This window comes from Lipotes vexillifer, unplaced genomic scaffold (genome assembly GCF_000442215.2).
Source record: "Lipotes vexillifer unplaced genomic scaffold, Lipotes_vexillifer_v1.1 scaffold1149, whole genome shotgun sequence".
Taxonomy (NCBI): Eukaryota; Metazoa; Chordata; class Mammalia; order Artiodactyla; family Lipotidae; genus Lipotes; species Lipotes vexillifer.
The window spans coordinates 327,868-343,320 of record NW_006796238.1 but is presented as its reverse complement, the minus strand read 5'-3'; the positions used below and the strand labels follow the sequence as shown (position 1 = coordinate 343,320).

General features: G+C 47.9%; 1 protein-coding gene across 1 annotated transcript in view; it reads left to right on the top strand.

The window, feature by feature from the left end:
* Window positions 1-15,453, top strand: part of VIT (vitrin) — a 94,454-nt gene that overhangs the window by 46,902 nt on the left and 32,099 nt on the right. The window contains 3 exon segments of the mRNA XM_007468388.1: window positions 52-243; window positions 5,379-5,435; window positions 14,103-14,165. Of these exon segments, the coding sequence (XP_007468450.1) occupies window positions 52-243; window positions 5,379-5,435; window positions 14,103-14,165 (312 nt within the window).

Genomic DNA, 15,453 nt, shown 5'->3' with positions numbered 1-15,453 from the left:
AGAGCCTACCGTCTGTTTTGTAAGACCCAGTGTAATTCCACTTTCTTACAGGTGAGACCACAAAAGCCCATCAGAGCCCATCAGCTCCAGGGACAACCGCACAGCCAGTCCCCCTGATGCAAGTACTGGGGACCACCGCAGTCGAAGGCACCCATACCACCTTGCCAAAGCCGCCCCCATCTGCAGGCTCTACCACCAGCAGCCTCAGACCACAGCCCGTGGGCCAGAGAAGCCAGGAGCTGGGTCAGTAGGTAGACTGTGTGTTGCCATGTGCTAGAAGAATGGAAGACTGGGTTTTTAGAGTTAGTAGCTCTGTCTGAATGCCTGTGTATGAGCCCATCTCCCACCTTTTAAGCTGGGCGAGGGGAGAGCGCCGGAGACCTGGGCCAGGGGTGTGTGTCATGCCCTCCCAGATTCAAGGGGTAAACCTGAGCCCAGTAATAATTCAGAACCAAGCTAAAAGCTAAGCAAACTATGTAGAAGGGACTTAATATAGATTTGAAAATAGGACTGCTGTTAATCGTACTTGGGAAGTTGGATATGACGTGAAACTTTCCCATTGCAAAATCCCCATTTCTCCAAAAGTTCAGTTGAAGGGATAATAGATTCCTATGTAAACACTGTTGGGTTTTGTTTTGTTTTAAGGGACAAACTGAATACTCCTGGAAGTCTTCAAATATTAGAAGCAAACAAAACAAAAAGAATCCCTTTAGGAAAAGCCAGATAGCTCAAGTTTTTATTCCTTTTCTGACTGCTTTTTGTCTGCCCACTTGTATCCATTTCTTAAATCATGTTTTAGGTTTTACTAAAGTCCAGTTTATGGAATTAATCTCAGTATTACTTCAGATACGACCTTAGGAGCCCATCTGATAATCCAAACACCCGTTTTACACAGGCTTCTACACCAGGCTTCCTGGGCAATGAGCATCTATCCCAGCTCTAAAGGTCTTCTGGCAAGAGGGCGGGAAATTCCACAGCGGGAGCGTCCCTGTTGTCTCAGCTACTTTTTCCAAATATTTCCCACCTGGTGCCACTTTTTCCTCCTAGGAGGAAGTGCCCAGGACTCGTTCTTTCAGCCTCACCTCCAGCTTCCTAACATCAGTGCCTTGTAGCACGACCCCTTCCCCGCCTTCCATGTCAGAGCCCAGCTCTCTAGTCATCTTTCTATTCAACAAATCCAAACACTTTCAATGTGCTAGACATTCTTCTAAACACCTGACAAATATTAACCTATTAAATCCTCAGAACAACCCTAGAAAGTAGATACATTACTTCTAATTTGACTAATTCATCGTACTGAGGAGGAAGCCAAGGAGTAGGTCAGTGAGGCAATCGGTCCCCAGCCACACAGCTGGGAAGCAGCAGAGCCGTGATTCACCCCCAGCAGCCGGCTCTCCGTGAATCCCCTCGCAGGAGGCGTCCCTGCCATAAACGACCACCCGAGGCACTAATGATGCGGCACAGAATCAGGGGCCTGACCTGCCTTGACATCAGTGGGGCGACAAGATTCGAGGGTCTTAGACACAGCCAATTCCCGCTGTGATCGGTAAGCAACAGTAACAGAACGCACAGTCCGTTCTCTCCCTGTGCCAGGCACCCTGTATGCATTATTTTATTTACTCTTCCCAAAAACTCTATGAAATAGGGAGTATTATTACTACATTGGATGAATGACTCATGGAAGAAGCTATAATATAAAGTCCCCAAATAAAAATACCATACAAATAATCTCTGAAATATATCAGACACTCCCCCACCATCTTGGTTCTTTCAAAGACTTTTGAGTAGCTGAGTGAGTGGGTGTCTCCTTAGAGGATGTCAGTTTTTACATAACACATATAATTAAGCCCGGGGCATATTTATTTGGCTACACCAGGAGCTTGGAAATCCTGTTACAAGTTGGGCCTGTGCTTATGGAAAACCTCAAGCAACTTGAAACAGTGGCCCCCAGCCTGGCAAAGCTTCCTTATTCCTGGCCTGGGGACAGAGCTTTGGGCAGCAGCCTCGCAGCCCATCAGTGTTCACTCTTCATCCTGGTCCAGCACCCACGTGCATGCTGCCCCACAGACTGCTAGACAAATATTCAGGGCAAGCGCTCCGTGCAGCCTGTGCCCTAATTGCTAAGAAAGGAGCCAGACTGGGGAGGGAGGAAGGACGAGAATTTTCAAATGCATGTGGCCTCTGCTCAAAGGACTTCCTGTAGGAACGAAGAAGAGTGAAGACTGCTGTTTGAACGCCTACGTTGCTTTTAAAATAACAGCCTTATTGAGACACTTTTCACCTACCATACAATTCACCCCTTTAAAGTGCACAGTTCAGTGGTTTTCAGTATACTCACAGGGTTGTGTGACCATCACCACCGTCAGTTCTAGAACATTTTCATCACCCCAGAAAGAATCCCCACCCCCACTGATGGTCACTCACCGTGTCCCCCTAAGCCTTCCCTCCCCCAGCCCTGGACAACCACCAGTCTACTTTCATGAATGCCTGTCCTAGTGCTTGGCTACAAATATTTGCTGTGATATTTTAGCCCAACCATACTAAATAATATTTAATATATAGATAACTTCTTTATTTCTTCAAATCGCTGAAAATATTCTGTTAATTATGAGGGCAACTCTTCTGCTGATGGACAAGCAAGTTGCTGTTGATGCATTTATGAAGTGGTTTTTTCCTTTCATATACGTGACTATAGTCAAAAGATTCTAGGGCTTCCATGGTGGCGCAGTGGTTGGGAGTCCGCCTGTCGATGCAGAGGACACGGGTTCGTGCCCCGGTCCGGGAGGATCCCACATGCCGTGGAGCGGCTGGACCCGTGACCCGTGGCCACGGAGCCTACGCGTCCGGAGCCTGTGCTCCACAACGGGAGAGGCCACAACAGTGAGAGGCCCGCATACCGCAAAAAAAAAAAAAAAAAAAAAAGATTCTAGAAGTGATTGTAGATGGGGCGTGCAAGCAAAACCTGATCCATCTGTTCATTCAGAACCATTTCTTCAGTGCCCACTGTGTGTCAGGCACCATTTTAGGGTCTTGGGCTACGTCGGTGAACACATCCCACCAAGATCCCTGCAGCAGGACACCTGAGAAGTGTGAGCTGGAACAGAAGCAGGCTGCACGTGGGGATCTGTGAGTCGTCTTTGCTCTATGATGAGGTAAAGATGCCCTTTCAGACAGGACACAGGAACTTGGAGGCAGTCCAGGAAAGAACAGAAACTTTGTAGCAGGAAAAGCAAGGGGCTCCCCCAGCCGTAGCCCACGAAGAGGAGCTGATATAGGTGGCAGGAGTCCAAGGAAGATGGCCCCTTAACTGCCCCATGGATGTGCAAACCTAACAAGGCAGAGAGGAGCATGGGACAAGTCAAGGCTGGGGCTGGGGGAGCCAGAGACCACCCACAGGGCAGAGGCCAGGCTGTTCATGGGAGAGCCTGCCAAGGAATACCTCGGCACCCAGCGGAGCCAGGAGGTCGCAGTGCTGCATCCCAGGGCCAGCGGGGGCAGCCTGGAGAATGAGGTCCATAGCTATGCTGAGCAAAGAGTTCTGGAAAAGATGGAGAATGCCTCAGGCCCAGCTGCAGGGCCTGCTGACTCTACCACGGGCTTGGAAGGTGGAACACGGGCTTGGAAGGTGGAACACGGGCTTGGAAGGTGGAACGTGGCTTCACTGGCGTTGTTTTCCTGGTCTGGTTTGTCTCAAGAAGTGCCATGGCTGCCTCCACTGATCTAACATATCACCAGAATGTCCACCTTGAAGGGTAAACCAGGGAGGGGAGCAGAGCGCTACCCAGTGGCAAGGCATGGTGATGCACCTTTCTACTCCATGCTACCCCCTGACCAAGGGCAGCTAAGGAGGAGGAAGTGGTGAAACCTGGGACAGGAAGGAACCAGCATCTACAACTGCCCGTCCCTTCCACGTGCAATTTCCCTTCACACCAACATGTATCTCATCTCTGAATGTTTATCCTCCTTAAGGTGTCAGGAGAAGGTTTTTCGTAAAATCCAGTCTTACAAAATAGTAAGACAAATATTCCAAAAGAAAAATGGGTGAAGGCCATGACCAGGCAGGCCATGGAAGAACTATCAATGGCCAATAAATATAACAGAAGGCGTTCAACTTCACCAGGAGTCAAATAAATGCAAAGTAAACAATAAGAGGTCATTTTTCACCAATTAACATTGGAAATTGATAAAACACAGACTGGGCCTGAGTATGGAGAAATGACTCAGCATTTGCACTTACAGGAATATATCCTAAGGTAATTATCAGCCAAAGTCAAAAGAGGCCTGGACACAGATGTTGTTCATGATAGAAAAATAGACGGAGATGGTTTAATCGTCCATTGTCAGAACAGTTAAAGAAATTACTATGCAGTTATTAAAATATGTGCACTTACTGACAGAAGATTGGTCTGTGACAGGTTGTTAAGTCAAAGAAGCAGGCTACAAAACAGGATGGGTACCAATCTCATGTTTTATAATTATGTTTTTGCACATGAGAACGTGTGCATAGAAAAAGGGATAGAACACTATATACCAAAATTGTAAACCAGCCACTGGTGTATAGAGGGATTGCAGGTGATTCCTTACTACCCATAGTGTGTATTTTGACAGTCAGCCTGTGTTCACTTTATAATTAGAAAACAGCTATTTTGAGTTTGTGTCCAAATAACTGGAATGAAGACAAAGGGAATGAAAAGTTATGGCAGAAAGATTTGATTCTAAGAAAAACCGATGTTTTCCCATGACCTCTTATCTCTTCCCTTCCAACCCTCAGCTGCTTTTTATGTGGTCCCCTTTCGCTGAAAATGGACTTTGCATCTCTCTTTACAGAATCTCCCATCTCCCTTCTCCCTTTTAAAGCCTTGCTACAGAAAAATTGCCCAGTGAATAATGAATGCTGAAGTGTATTTGATTCTCCCACAGAGTAATTAAGGATAACCCATTGTGTACCCTTAAAAATGACTGAAAGCTAATGCTATTTGCATCAATACCATGTTAATGCAGTTTAAGCAAATTGCTAAATGTTAAGTGACATTTCTATTGAAGGATTACTTTAACCCCCTAAGGAGTGGCACAGCTGAATTACTGTAAGAATAATGAAGTATAAAGAAATATGGCACTTTAGTAAAAGATGCTTTTACTTTGACAGTTGTGAAATACAAGGGTTACTGTTACCTGGAATTTTCAGTTAGTGTTTTGAGTTAAATCCATTATATATATTTTTTTCCATTTCAATGCCTCCTCCAGGGCAGGTTCAGACCACCCAAGGACAAACTTTACCTTGGTTCTGACCTTGGTAATGTCTTGCTAGGATGGATCAAGGAAAGATTGAGAACAGTTAGGTTAAAATTCATGCTCTGACCAGTCAAATGTTATTACAGATTTCTGGTCCACCACCACCTACACTAACAGCCAAAATAGCCCCTGAACTAATCCAGGTAAGAACCTGAACTCACCTTTCTAGCTACTGACGAAAGTTAAGCTTGTTTACATGGGGTTTGTCTTTCTAAATCCTTGTCATTTGACTCAGATTTGGACAGAAAGCATTAAACCAGATATTCCAACAAAAGATACTGCTCAAGGGCCCAACTTGTAAGGAAAGTAAGGAAGCCGTTAAATAAGCAAAGCTTTCACAATCGCCATTCCCCAGAGGCAATTTTGTAGAGGTTGTGATAGAAATTCCTAAGGATTCAGTAACTAGGCTCTTACAAACCTGAAAAGGGATACTCTCTCGGGTTTATACTTGAGGAACAAGGGTCAAAGAAAGAGAGAAATTTTTATCATTTCCCAGGAAAGGGCAGAGCCAATTTTGCCCAAGTAGTTCTGTGATATGGGGAACAGAAATACGTTCTCTCTCCAGGAATTCTCCTATGAATTACGACACTCCCTGGCTCCCCTTTCTTCACTTCTGTGTGCATCTCTTCAAGGTTTGGCCCAAGAACTGGGAATGCAGAGAGAAGAAACAAGTTCTCTTCTCTGAGATGCTGTTGAGGCCTGCAGAGATGAGAAAGAAAAATCTCACCCGGTTAGATGCTTTCCACAAACTCTGGTTGGGGCCTGGGCCATGAGTTGACAGACTTGAGAGACAATTTCCTTTATAGCCTTGGGGCACTAGGAACAAGAAGAGTCCAGGCCTTTCTCTTGCTGGGGGATACTTGTCTGTCCTCCACAAGTTCAAAGAGTCCTAGAGACTGTAGGTTCTGTTTTGTTTTGATTCCAGATGGGAGTAGCGGCTCCACCGGGTCCCCTGGACAGGGCTAAGAGCTTCGATGGCTTCACAATTGCACCTCTGGCAACGCACAGGCTGCTGTTCAGGACAAAGGGCTTAAGGATCAGATAGCTGGGCAAGCCAAGGACTGCAAGGCCATTTTAGACCCTAACAGGCCCGTGGGACAGTTCAGGCAGCCAAGCCCGGGGCACTGCTTCCTCTAGTACCCTTGGCCAGGATCTGTGCGTCCTCTGAAACCCCCAAAAGTAGAGCCAAGCACAGAAAGCTCGGCTGACTTCCAAGGCACTTTCATCAGGGGGCAAAATAAGAGAAAGCAGACTGCTGGTTGCATGTAAATCAACTGACCCTGTGTAATTCCCCCTGGGGGATTCAGGGGCAGGGTTCTCCGGAGCTGCTTTCCAAAAAGCTGGCGAGGCTGCCCATTGCTTGCCGTCTTTGCTCTGCTGCACTTAACAAACACCTTCTCCCCGCACCTGCTGGCCTCTGCCGCTCACCTCCAGGTCATGCCAAGTTGTTTTAACTCTAATAAGCACCTGTTTGCTCTGTCTGTTCTCAGTGTGCCGAGAGTACGTCTCTGCCAGTGCAGACACCCAAGGGCTGTCAGGGGTTTGGGTCGGCTGGAGAGGCACCCCCTGTGCCATCCCAGGACCCGCCTGCGGGACATAGAGCAAACACCCAGACACACGTCGCCAATCAGACTTGGCTTGGGGGATGATGGCAACAAGGCGCTTCTTTGACCTCCAGCTCGTGTTCTTTCCTGCCCAGCAACCCAAAGCTGTTTTGAGCATTTGATCCCACTCCCTTTTTTTTTTTTTTTTTTTTTTTATTCTTTCCAATCTAAATATAAAGCACCATTTAGTTTTTGGCAATGAAAAAAACTGCAAAACATTGGTTTTTTTTCCCCCCCCCTTTTTTTTTTTTTTTTTTGCGGTGCGCGGGCCTCATCACTGTCGTGGCCTCTCCCGTTGCGGAGCACAGGCTCCGGACGCGCAGGCTCAGCGGCCACGGCTCACGGGCCCAGCCGCTCAGCGGCCTGTGGGATCCTCCCGGACCGGGGCACGAACCCGTGTCCCCTGCATCGGCAGGCGGGCTCTCAACCACTGCGCCACCAGGGAAGCCCTGGTCCCACTCCCTTTTTAGAACCCTTCATAACCTTCCCCCTGGGTCTGTAGCTCTGAGCCTCCCTTTCTCCTCCGTTCTCTTCACGCTCCAGTAATTAACGAAAGCTCTATCTCGTTGACCGCACAGATGCTCCCAGCTCTTCTCACCCTCAAATCCTGCCCCTTTCTGTGGCTCCTCCCCCTCCACCGTCACCCCTGCAGCTTTGCTTTGAGCACCTCAGACCCTCCCACGGACGCCCGCGTGCCCCTGCCTTGGGGCCCCTCCTCCCCCACGGCACACAGGCCTGGACACTGGCGAAGCCCCACACTCGCTCCCTCAGGCGGGGGAGAACTCACAGGCGGGGTCTTAGCTACTCTTCGACGGGCTCTCACTTCCCACATAATCATGCATTTCAGACAAGTCACCCAATTCCTCAGCTAGAAGATCAGCAGATCGTAGAATTGGAAAGGATTGTATAAAGGGCCTCTGATCTAATTTCCCACCAAACAAATGCATCCCTATGGCTTGACAGAGACCTTTGCCCTGTGTAGGATAACTTCCCGGTCCCATTGTTAGACATACTATCTAGAACTTAAGCCTCTGCTGCTCCTAATTTTTCTAAACTACTACTCAAAGTGTGGTCCGGGGACCTGCTTTCAGGCCTTCTGTGAGGCCCTCCCTTCTCTGCGTACAGAACTGTGTGGGGCCAGATCTTCCTCATACCCTTCAACACAAAACGAGATTTCACCACAGATTGACTGCAGGAACTGACATCAGATGCTAGCTGCCTTCTATTATGTCAGACACTGAAGAAATGTGCCACTCTTCTCACTGAATGCTTTTGTTTCAGAAAACATTTTTCATAAAAAATGTTAGAATAGATAGGTCTATTGTTATTTTTAAGTGAATAAATAGTAAAATAGATGGATAGTTAATACTCTGTTTCAGATGAGAGGATGCACAGTTTTAATTTCTTTTTTTTACGATTTATTTATTTATTTATTTATTTAATTGGCTGCGTTGGGTCTTCCGTTGCTGTGCGCTGGCTTTCTCTAGTTGCAGCGAGCAGGGGCTATTCTTCGTTGCAGTGCGAGGGCTTCTCATTGCAGTGGATTCTCTTGTTGTGGCGCACAGGCTCTAGGCACGCAGGCTTCAGTAGTTGTGGCACACGGGCTTCAATAGTTGTGGCTTATAGGCTTAGGAGCGCAGGCTCAGTAGTTGTGGCACACGGGCTTAGTTGCTCCGCGGCATGTGGGATCTTCCCGGTCCAGGACTCGAACCCATGTCCCCTGCATTGGCAGGTGGACTCTTAACCACTGTGCCACCAGGGAAGCCCTTTAATTTCTAATATGAGACAAATCAGTAGATGTAGCCAGCACAAACAGAGGCTCTTTGGGGGTCTTCAATATTTTTAAGAGCATAAATTTGCGAGCCTTTCAAATATATGAAAGTAGCCTTCATGTCCTCCGTTATGTCTCATCTTTTCTGGGATAAATTTCTCTCATTCCTCCAACAGGTCCTTACGTGACTCAGCATCACACCCTCGAGCTAAACCACAGTCTGTCAGTGAGTGGGAACAGGGCACTCAGAGCAGGACACGATGCCTCAAGGGCTGTGCCCGGGGAATTGCCTCTCGCCCTAAACACTCTGGTTCCATGAAAACATCCCAAGTTCCTTGTGGGGGGGAGGTTCTGTCTCATCATCAGCTCATCTCCTACTGAACTGGCAATCACTCAAGTTCCCAGGGTTTTTTCTCAGGTATTTCTACAGAAGCAGGTCACCCCAATCCTGTAGTCTTCCTGAATCTTAATTCTGTCATCGAATATACTAACAATCTTCCAACTTCTCTGTCATCCACCAAATTCATTAACATGCCACCTACCTCCCTTCCAGTCACTGATAAAATTACATCACATGGGACGGAATTTCATGAGCCCCATTAAATATCCCATCTGTGTTTAGGGCAAACCATTAACAGACCCAGGCAGCTATGTATGGACCTAATGATGTTGTCGTCGGCCTCAATATTCCATCCTCTCCTCCACGGGACACCAAACTTATGACCCCGAGTGATTCCTGCTTCCTCCTCCCACTATGCTTTCTGCCCACAGGTGTAACTTGACACATCCCCAATTTAAGCCACCGCTTCCACTGCAGGGGAACTGTTCTTTAATTTAAAACAAAATTTACTGAGCGTACTATATGTCAGACACTGTGCTGTTAGAACTACAAAGAGGACTCAGATATTTTCAGATTCTAGAATTCTGGGGCCTCCTCCAGCCCCCATAGGCAGACCCCCGCCCCTCCTACCGGGACCCTCTGAGACAGGACTGGAGTGACTGAAGCTAAACTCGGGGACTTTTCCTTGGAACCATCCTGTTGCTGCCTGGCTTCACGGTACCGTGAGCTCTGTTTGATCAGATAAGCTTCACTGGCCTGGAAACCTAACGGTGGAGTTGATGTTGTTTCCATGAGAAGAGGCTGCCAAACAAATATTCCACACGGAGCTTTAGAGGGAACCCACCTGTAAACCCGGGACTGCTGACGCATCGCCGGCGTGACAGTCCGCGCCCAGGACCTCTGACTGTCCTCGGCCTTCTCTGACAGCCCTTTTGCGTTGGGCCGCAGGCACGAGGCTCCTTTGGCACAGCTGCAGCTGCTCTCTGAGTGCCCCCATCTCACCGCAGCCAGAGAAAGTTCTCCAAGGGAAATGTGCAGCCCTCGGGGCATGAAGCCAGGCCCCGGAAGTGGGGTGTGCAGAGTCCCCTGGCTCCAGAGGCTGCTGCCTCTCAGACGACCAACTCCTCCTAAAAACTGCACCGAGAGTCACCGGGGAGAAGCCGGGGGGCTAAAGGGTCACCTGTGCTTCTGCCCCATAAAATTTGAGAGCCCTAACGGCCTCCCTTAGGGGGCTCCCGCTCGGGTCCCGGGCTGGTGACTTCCAGATGTGCAGGGAACAGAAGGAGCTGTAACCAGTGCAAAGGTCGTCACGGATCTTAAAACAGGAATGTCCTGGGCCCTCACGCTTCGTGTGCGTTACAGGTGTAGTTCCAGGCCCAGCTTTTCCGTGGCCTCACCCAGTACCCTGAGATGCTGAAGCGACCATGACGCCTCCCGTGTGATAAACAGGTGGTGATTACATGCAGGTGGAGCCTGCCTGCCTGGGCTTAACGTTCTGCTCTGCCACCTCCTGTGCGTCGGTTTCCTCACCCGTAAAGTGGGATCACAGCTGTACCTGACCCACAGGGTTATTGTGACTTAATGCTCAGAAGGAGCTTGGTCAGTGCGTGTTCAAAATCAATACCTCTCTTAGACACTGACTGTATCTATAAGATGACCGAGCCAGGATTATCACAAAAATAATTAGCTGTTTTTTTACGAGCACATTTTACACTTTTCAGAGTGATTTTATACACATTTACCTTCATGTGAGGCAGGGCAGGAGAAGTCCTTATGAGCTCGGCTTTACGCAGGAGAAAACTGGAGATCAGAGAAGGTAGGCGAGCCCCCCAGACCCCCAGCTAGTGTTTTGGTAGACTCAGGACGGGTCTTCTGACTTCCGTTTTCCCCACACCACGCCCTCAGACCTCAACACCACAACACAAATGTTCTCACAAACCTACTTCTCATTACTACCCAATCCCAAGACACCAAGTCTGAGCTGTCCAAATATTTTTTCAGCCTCTGGCTTTTGGATGAAAGCGATTTGGTTCAAACTTGTCCCAAACAAATGAAAGTGGCATGGACAGAAGGGCAGGCCTCCAGGACAGGAGTAAGAGGCTTGAAAATCCCTCATGTCAGAGAACTGTTTATCTCCTGCCAAAGTAATAGAGCCTCCAGCATTCTAATCTTTCCTCACACCCAAGGGTGCTGAAAGCCTCGGGGGGAAAAAACTGAGACGTCACCAGCACCTTTTTTTAAGGAAAAGGGCAAAGCGCATATTTTTACCAGTAGGTGGCGATAGAGTAACGAGGTTAAAGAAGCTGAATGTTTAAACATATACGTCACAAATATTTTGAGTTTGGAGATCATCCCACCCAAACTGCTAATGTTACTCAAAAAGGAACTGAGGTTCATCGAGGGCATGTGACTTGCGCAAGGTCCTACACCTGGTTAATGGCTGAGCCAAATTAAACTCGGTTCTCACCATTAACCCAGAACCTGCAAGAACACAGACTATCTTTCAAAATGGCCTGGCATCTTTTAATCATGCAAAGGAATATATCACTTCACTTGAGTGTGTTAATAATTGCAGTGTGCTGGAAAGCTGATGGCCTTTAAGAAATGAAACAGTTGGTTATGCTCTCAGCCTTGAGAGCTAAAGGCAAGGGGAGAGGGGAGGGAATGGGAGAGGGAGAGAAACAGCCATTAGGGTGTCCTTACGAGGCTTCCTAATATGTTTGTGCTGCCTCTGAGCCCCTCCCAGCCATAATTCTCCAAAAGAGATCAGGGAGATTGGGTAAGAATCTCCCCTTCCCGACCACCGCTGCCACTTCATCAGCACTGGTTTGTGGTGAAGGGCATTAAACAGATAGGATGCCAGGTGCCACTTTGCTCTATTCTGCTTGGGGCACACCATGAGAAGCAGAGCCTCAGGAAATGGATGTGCTGCCTGCTCCCTGAAGGGGCCAGATTTGTTGTGTGGTTCCAAGGAAAGAAACACAAACAGATGGGTAAGACAAATGTACCCAGAATGATGCTGGGCATATTTTGGGTGCTTATTGAGTGTGACGGGTAGATGGGTGGATGGAAGGATGGATGGATGGATAAAGATTTCATATTGATACAATGAAAAGTTTTCTCAAAGTCTCAACAGTCCAAGAAGAAATGCACTACTTTAGTTGCGAATGTAGTGAGTTCCCTGTCTCTGGAGGGATCCAAGCACCAGCCAGCCACTCGCTTAGGTAGAGATGTTATTGAAGCAGGTTAGGAGGCTGGTTCAAATTGAATGAGCTTTTAGGTCCCCTTGAATTCCAGGATTCCTATTATTCTGTGATTCTTGGTGCATAGGGAAAGGAAGAAAAGAGTAAAGATGTTTTCGTCTTTGGCTTTAAGAGCTTTAAATGAGAAAATCCCACAGATTTCAGGTTGCTTCATCCCAAAGTCTGGTCTCCTGCTTCTTTACTGAACTTTCTGCTATAGTTAGAAAACATTATCATCCTGGCAGTTCACTTGAGAGCTTCTGCTGCTTTCATCTAAATAATGAGTTTGTTTCTTTTTAATTTTGAAAACCAGGGGAACCTGAATTGTGGAAACCTGGATCGGTGCTTCTAGATGCAGGTAATTATGCAGCCCTTCCTCCTGGCCGTGACTAGATCAGGATTCGTACAGCAGGTGGCACAGAGACTAAGCTCAGCTAGAGAAGGCTTTCCAACAGTGTCACCTCCTACATTAGGGTCTAGTGACCATGCGAAGGGCCCACTGAAGCTCCTACAGGGAGGCCTGGGTAAGGGACAAGACTGGATCACTAAGAGGGAAGGAAATGTGAAGACAAAAAAGCAGAAGGGAGTGAGTTCCAGGCCCCCAAAATGGGTTAGACCCTCACTCCGTCTGGGAGCACACTTTGACTTCCTTCTGTTTCTTCTTTCTTCTTTGCAAATGGGATTCAGGTTTTCCCTTCACATGAATGAATGTTGTTCCCTGTTTACCGCGTTAAGTGTTTGAAACTCCAACAGCAAATGCGGCCTTCTGACTCTTGGTTCAAGGGCCGATTTTGCTGGTGGGTTTGCGGGGGGAGGAGATGGAGGAAGAGATGGCCTCTGGACATGTATTTCTTCCCCTCCCAGAGCTCCTGGATGAGAAATGCCATTCGTGAATTTTTTAAATGATGTGAGGAAGTGGGACGAGCAAGCTGACCTTTAATGGGAAGATGAACTCATGTGCTTTGCAAATTGGAAAAACTAACAAGCGAGGAGAAAGCTCACCACAGCCAGGAGCGAGCAGAGCCCTTAGCACCCTCCTCCACTGGGGGAGACTCTCAGTGGGCGCTACCCAGCATCCCAGAAACGGGGAGACTCACTTCTGGTTGGTGCTGCAAGTTTCACTCTGCCCAAGAAACTCATTGGCTTTACCAAGCCTAAAAAGACTCGTATTTATTGTCTTTATTTCCTTATATATTTGTGAACTTGGCTCCCAGGTAAACAGCTCTAAAGAAGACCCCTGAGGCTGAAATTCAACTCACATACACCCCCTCTCAAAGCCCTAAACCCTTTTGCATCTGTACTCTGGTCTCAGACTGCTGGAGGGGAAGGGAAGCATTATAGACCCTCTTATTTGAGTTGCTTGTATCTCATCTCTTCCCCTCCAGTCTACACCCAACCCCCATTAGACTGTCCTCGGTCTCAGTCAACTTTGTGTATCAACTCAGTCACTGAATGTTGCCTGAGGACCACAGGAAAGGTTCACGTGATGAGTGAGACATGTGCCCTGACCCCAAGATTTTCAGAATTTTACACAGGGATAATTTACACTGGCAAAGTGCTTAATGCTTTCAGATAAGGAGACTATGGCTGTCTCCTAACGGGCAGTAGGGGACAAATCTCAAGTCTCCTGACTTCAAATGCCTGCAAGTACCCAGGGGAGTACTGTGTCTCTAGTAGGCTGTCGGTAAGCATTCATTCTTCTGTCTTAAGATGGGGGTGTTATGGAGTAGAGCACACTTGGTAAGCCAAGCCCCCTGAGCTGAGTGTGAGTATCCATTTTGTCCCCATCCCTGGGGTGAGGCCAGATGCTTCCTGTTCTTGTAAGTCACCAAAAGTGTTACTGCTCTTTCCAGGATTTGTTCCAAAAAAAGAATTAAGCACACAGTCTTTGGAGCCAGTATCCCAGGGAGATCCAAGTAAGTTAACTGACAACTGGAAACCCATAGTGGCTTTGACATCTGATCTGCTCTCTCTCCCCTCTCCCCACTCACTCCCACCCTAACCCGCCTCTCTCCTACCCTGGATCTATTTATCTCCTCTCTTCTGTCACTTTGTTCTAAGGGGAAAGGGAAGCTTCTGGAGGATTTACGCTATCTATGTGCAAGAGGCGGAGAGGATCAGATGTTTAAAACATCGCTATGGCAACAGAGTGGGGTGGGGTGGGGCGACAAGGCGGGTGAAAGGAGGAGACCGCTTGCCAGCGAGGACAGTGGTCCAGCGGAGATGATGGTACACAGAGCTCAGAGAGGGAAGCGTAAATGGAGAGAAATGGGCAAATTCAAGAGATAGAGAAGGAAGAATCTAGAGGGTTAGAGGTAGGAGTGCAAGAGAGGGAGACGTTAAAGATGATTTGGACAGCTAGGGCAAATGGTGCTGCCATGAGGACCACTGGGGACCGAGCACATTGGGGCAGGAGCGTGTTTACATCTATCATCTTCTGTAAGACGTTTGGTCTAGCAGAGAGTTAACTACCCAGACCTGACATTCTGAAAGGACAGCCCAGCCAGAAATTTAGAGTTGGAAAATGATGAGCCATAGTTCAAAGCCAAAGCTGTCAGAACAGAAAATGTGACCTAGGGAGACAGGCTAGAGTAAGAAGAAACAGACAACTTAAACCTGAAAACCTTTAAGACTAACTCGGTGGAAGAGGAGCCACCTGAGGATACCAGAAAGAAGGGACCAGAGAGAAAGAGGAAAACCGGGAGGGAGCTGTGTGCTGCAAGCCAAGGAGAGCACCTGCCAATTCTCCCAGAAAGTTGCAACAAGTCAGCCACCAATGGGCTGTGAGTCTCAACTCACCCCTGGGTGAGAATCACCTGAAGACAATTTTTTTAACTTTTTTTTTTTTTTTGGCGTGGACCATTTTTAAAGTCTTTATTGAATTTGTTGCAATACTGCTACCGTTTTATGTTTTGGTTTTTTGGCCGCAAGGCATGTGGGATCTTAGCTCCCCGACCAGGGATCAAACCCGCAACCCCTGCATTGGAAAGCGAAGTCTTAACCACTGGACCACCAGGGAAGTCCCACCTGAAGACATTTTTAAAAATGAAAGATACCAATTCCTGCCTCATACCTACTGAATCAGTCTCTCCCTAGATCTTGCTACTCAAAGTGTGGTCTGAGGACCGGCAGCATTGGCATCACCTGGGAGCTTGTTAGAAATGCAAAATCTCAGACTCCCCCCCCCCCCCCCCCCCCCCCGCC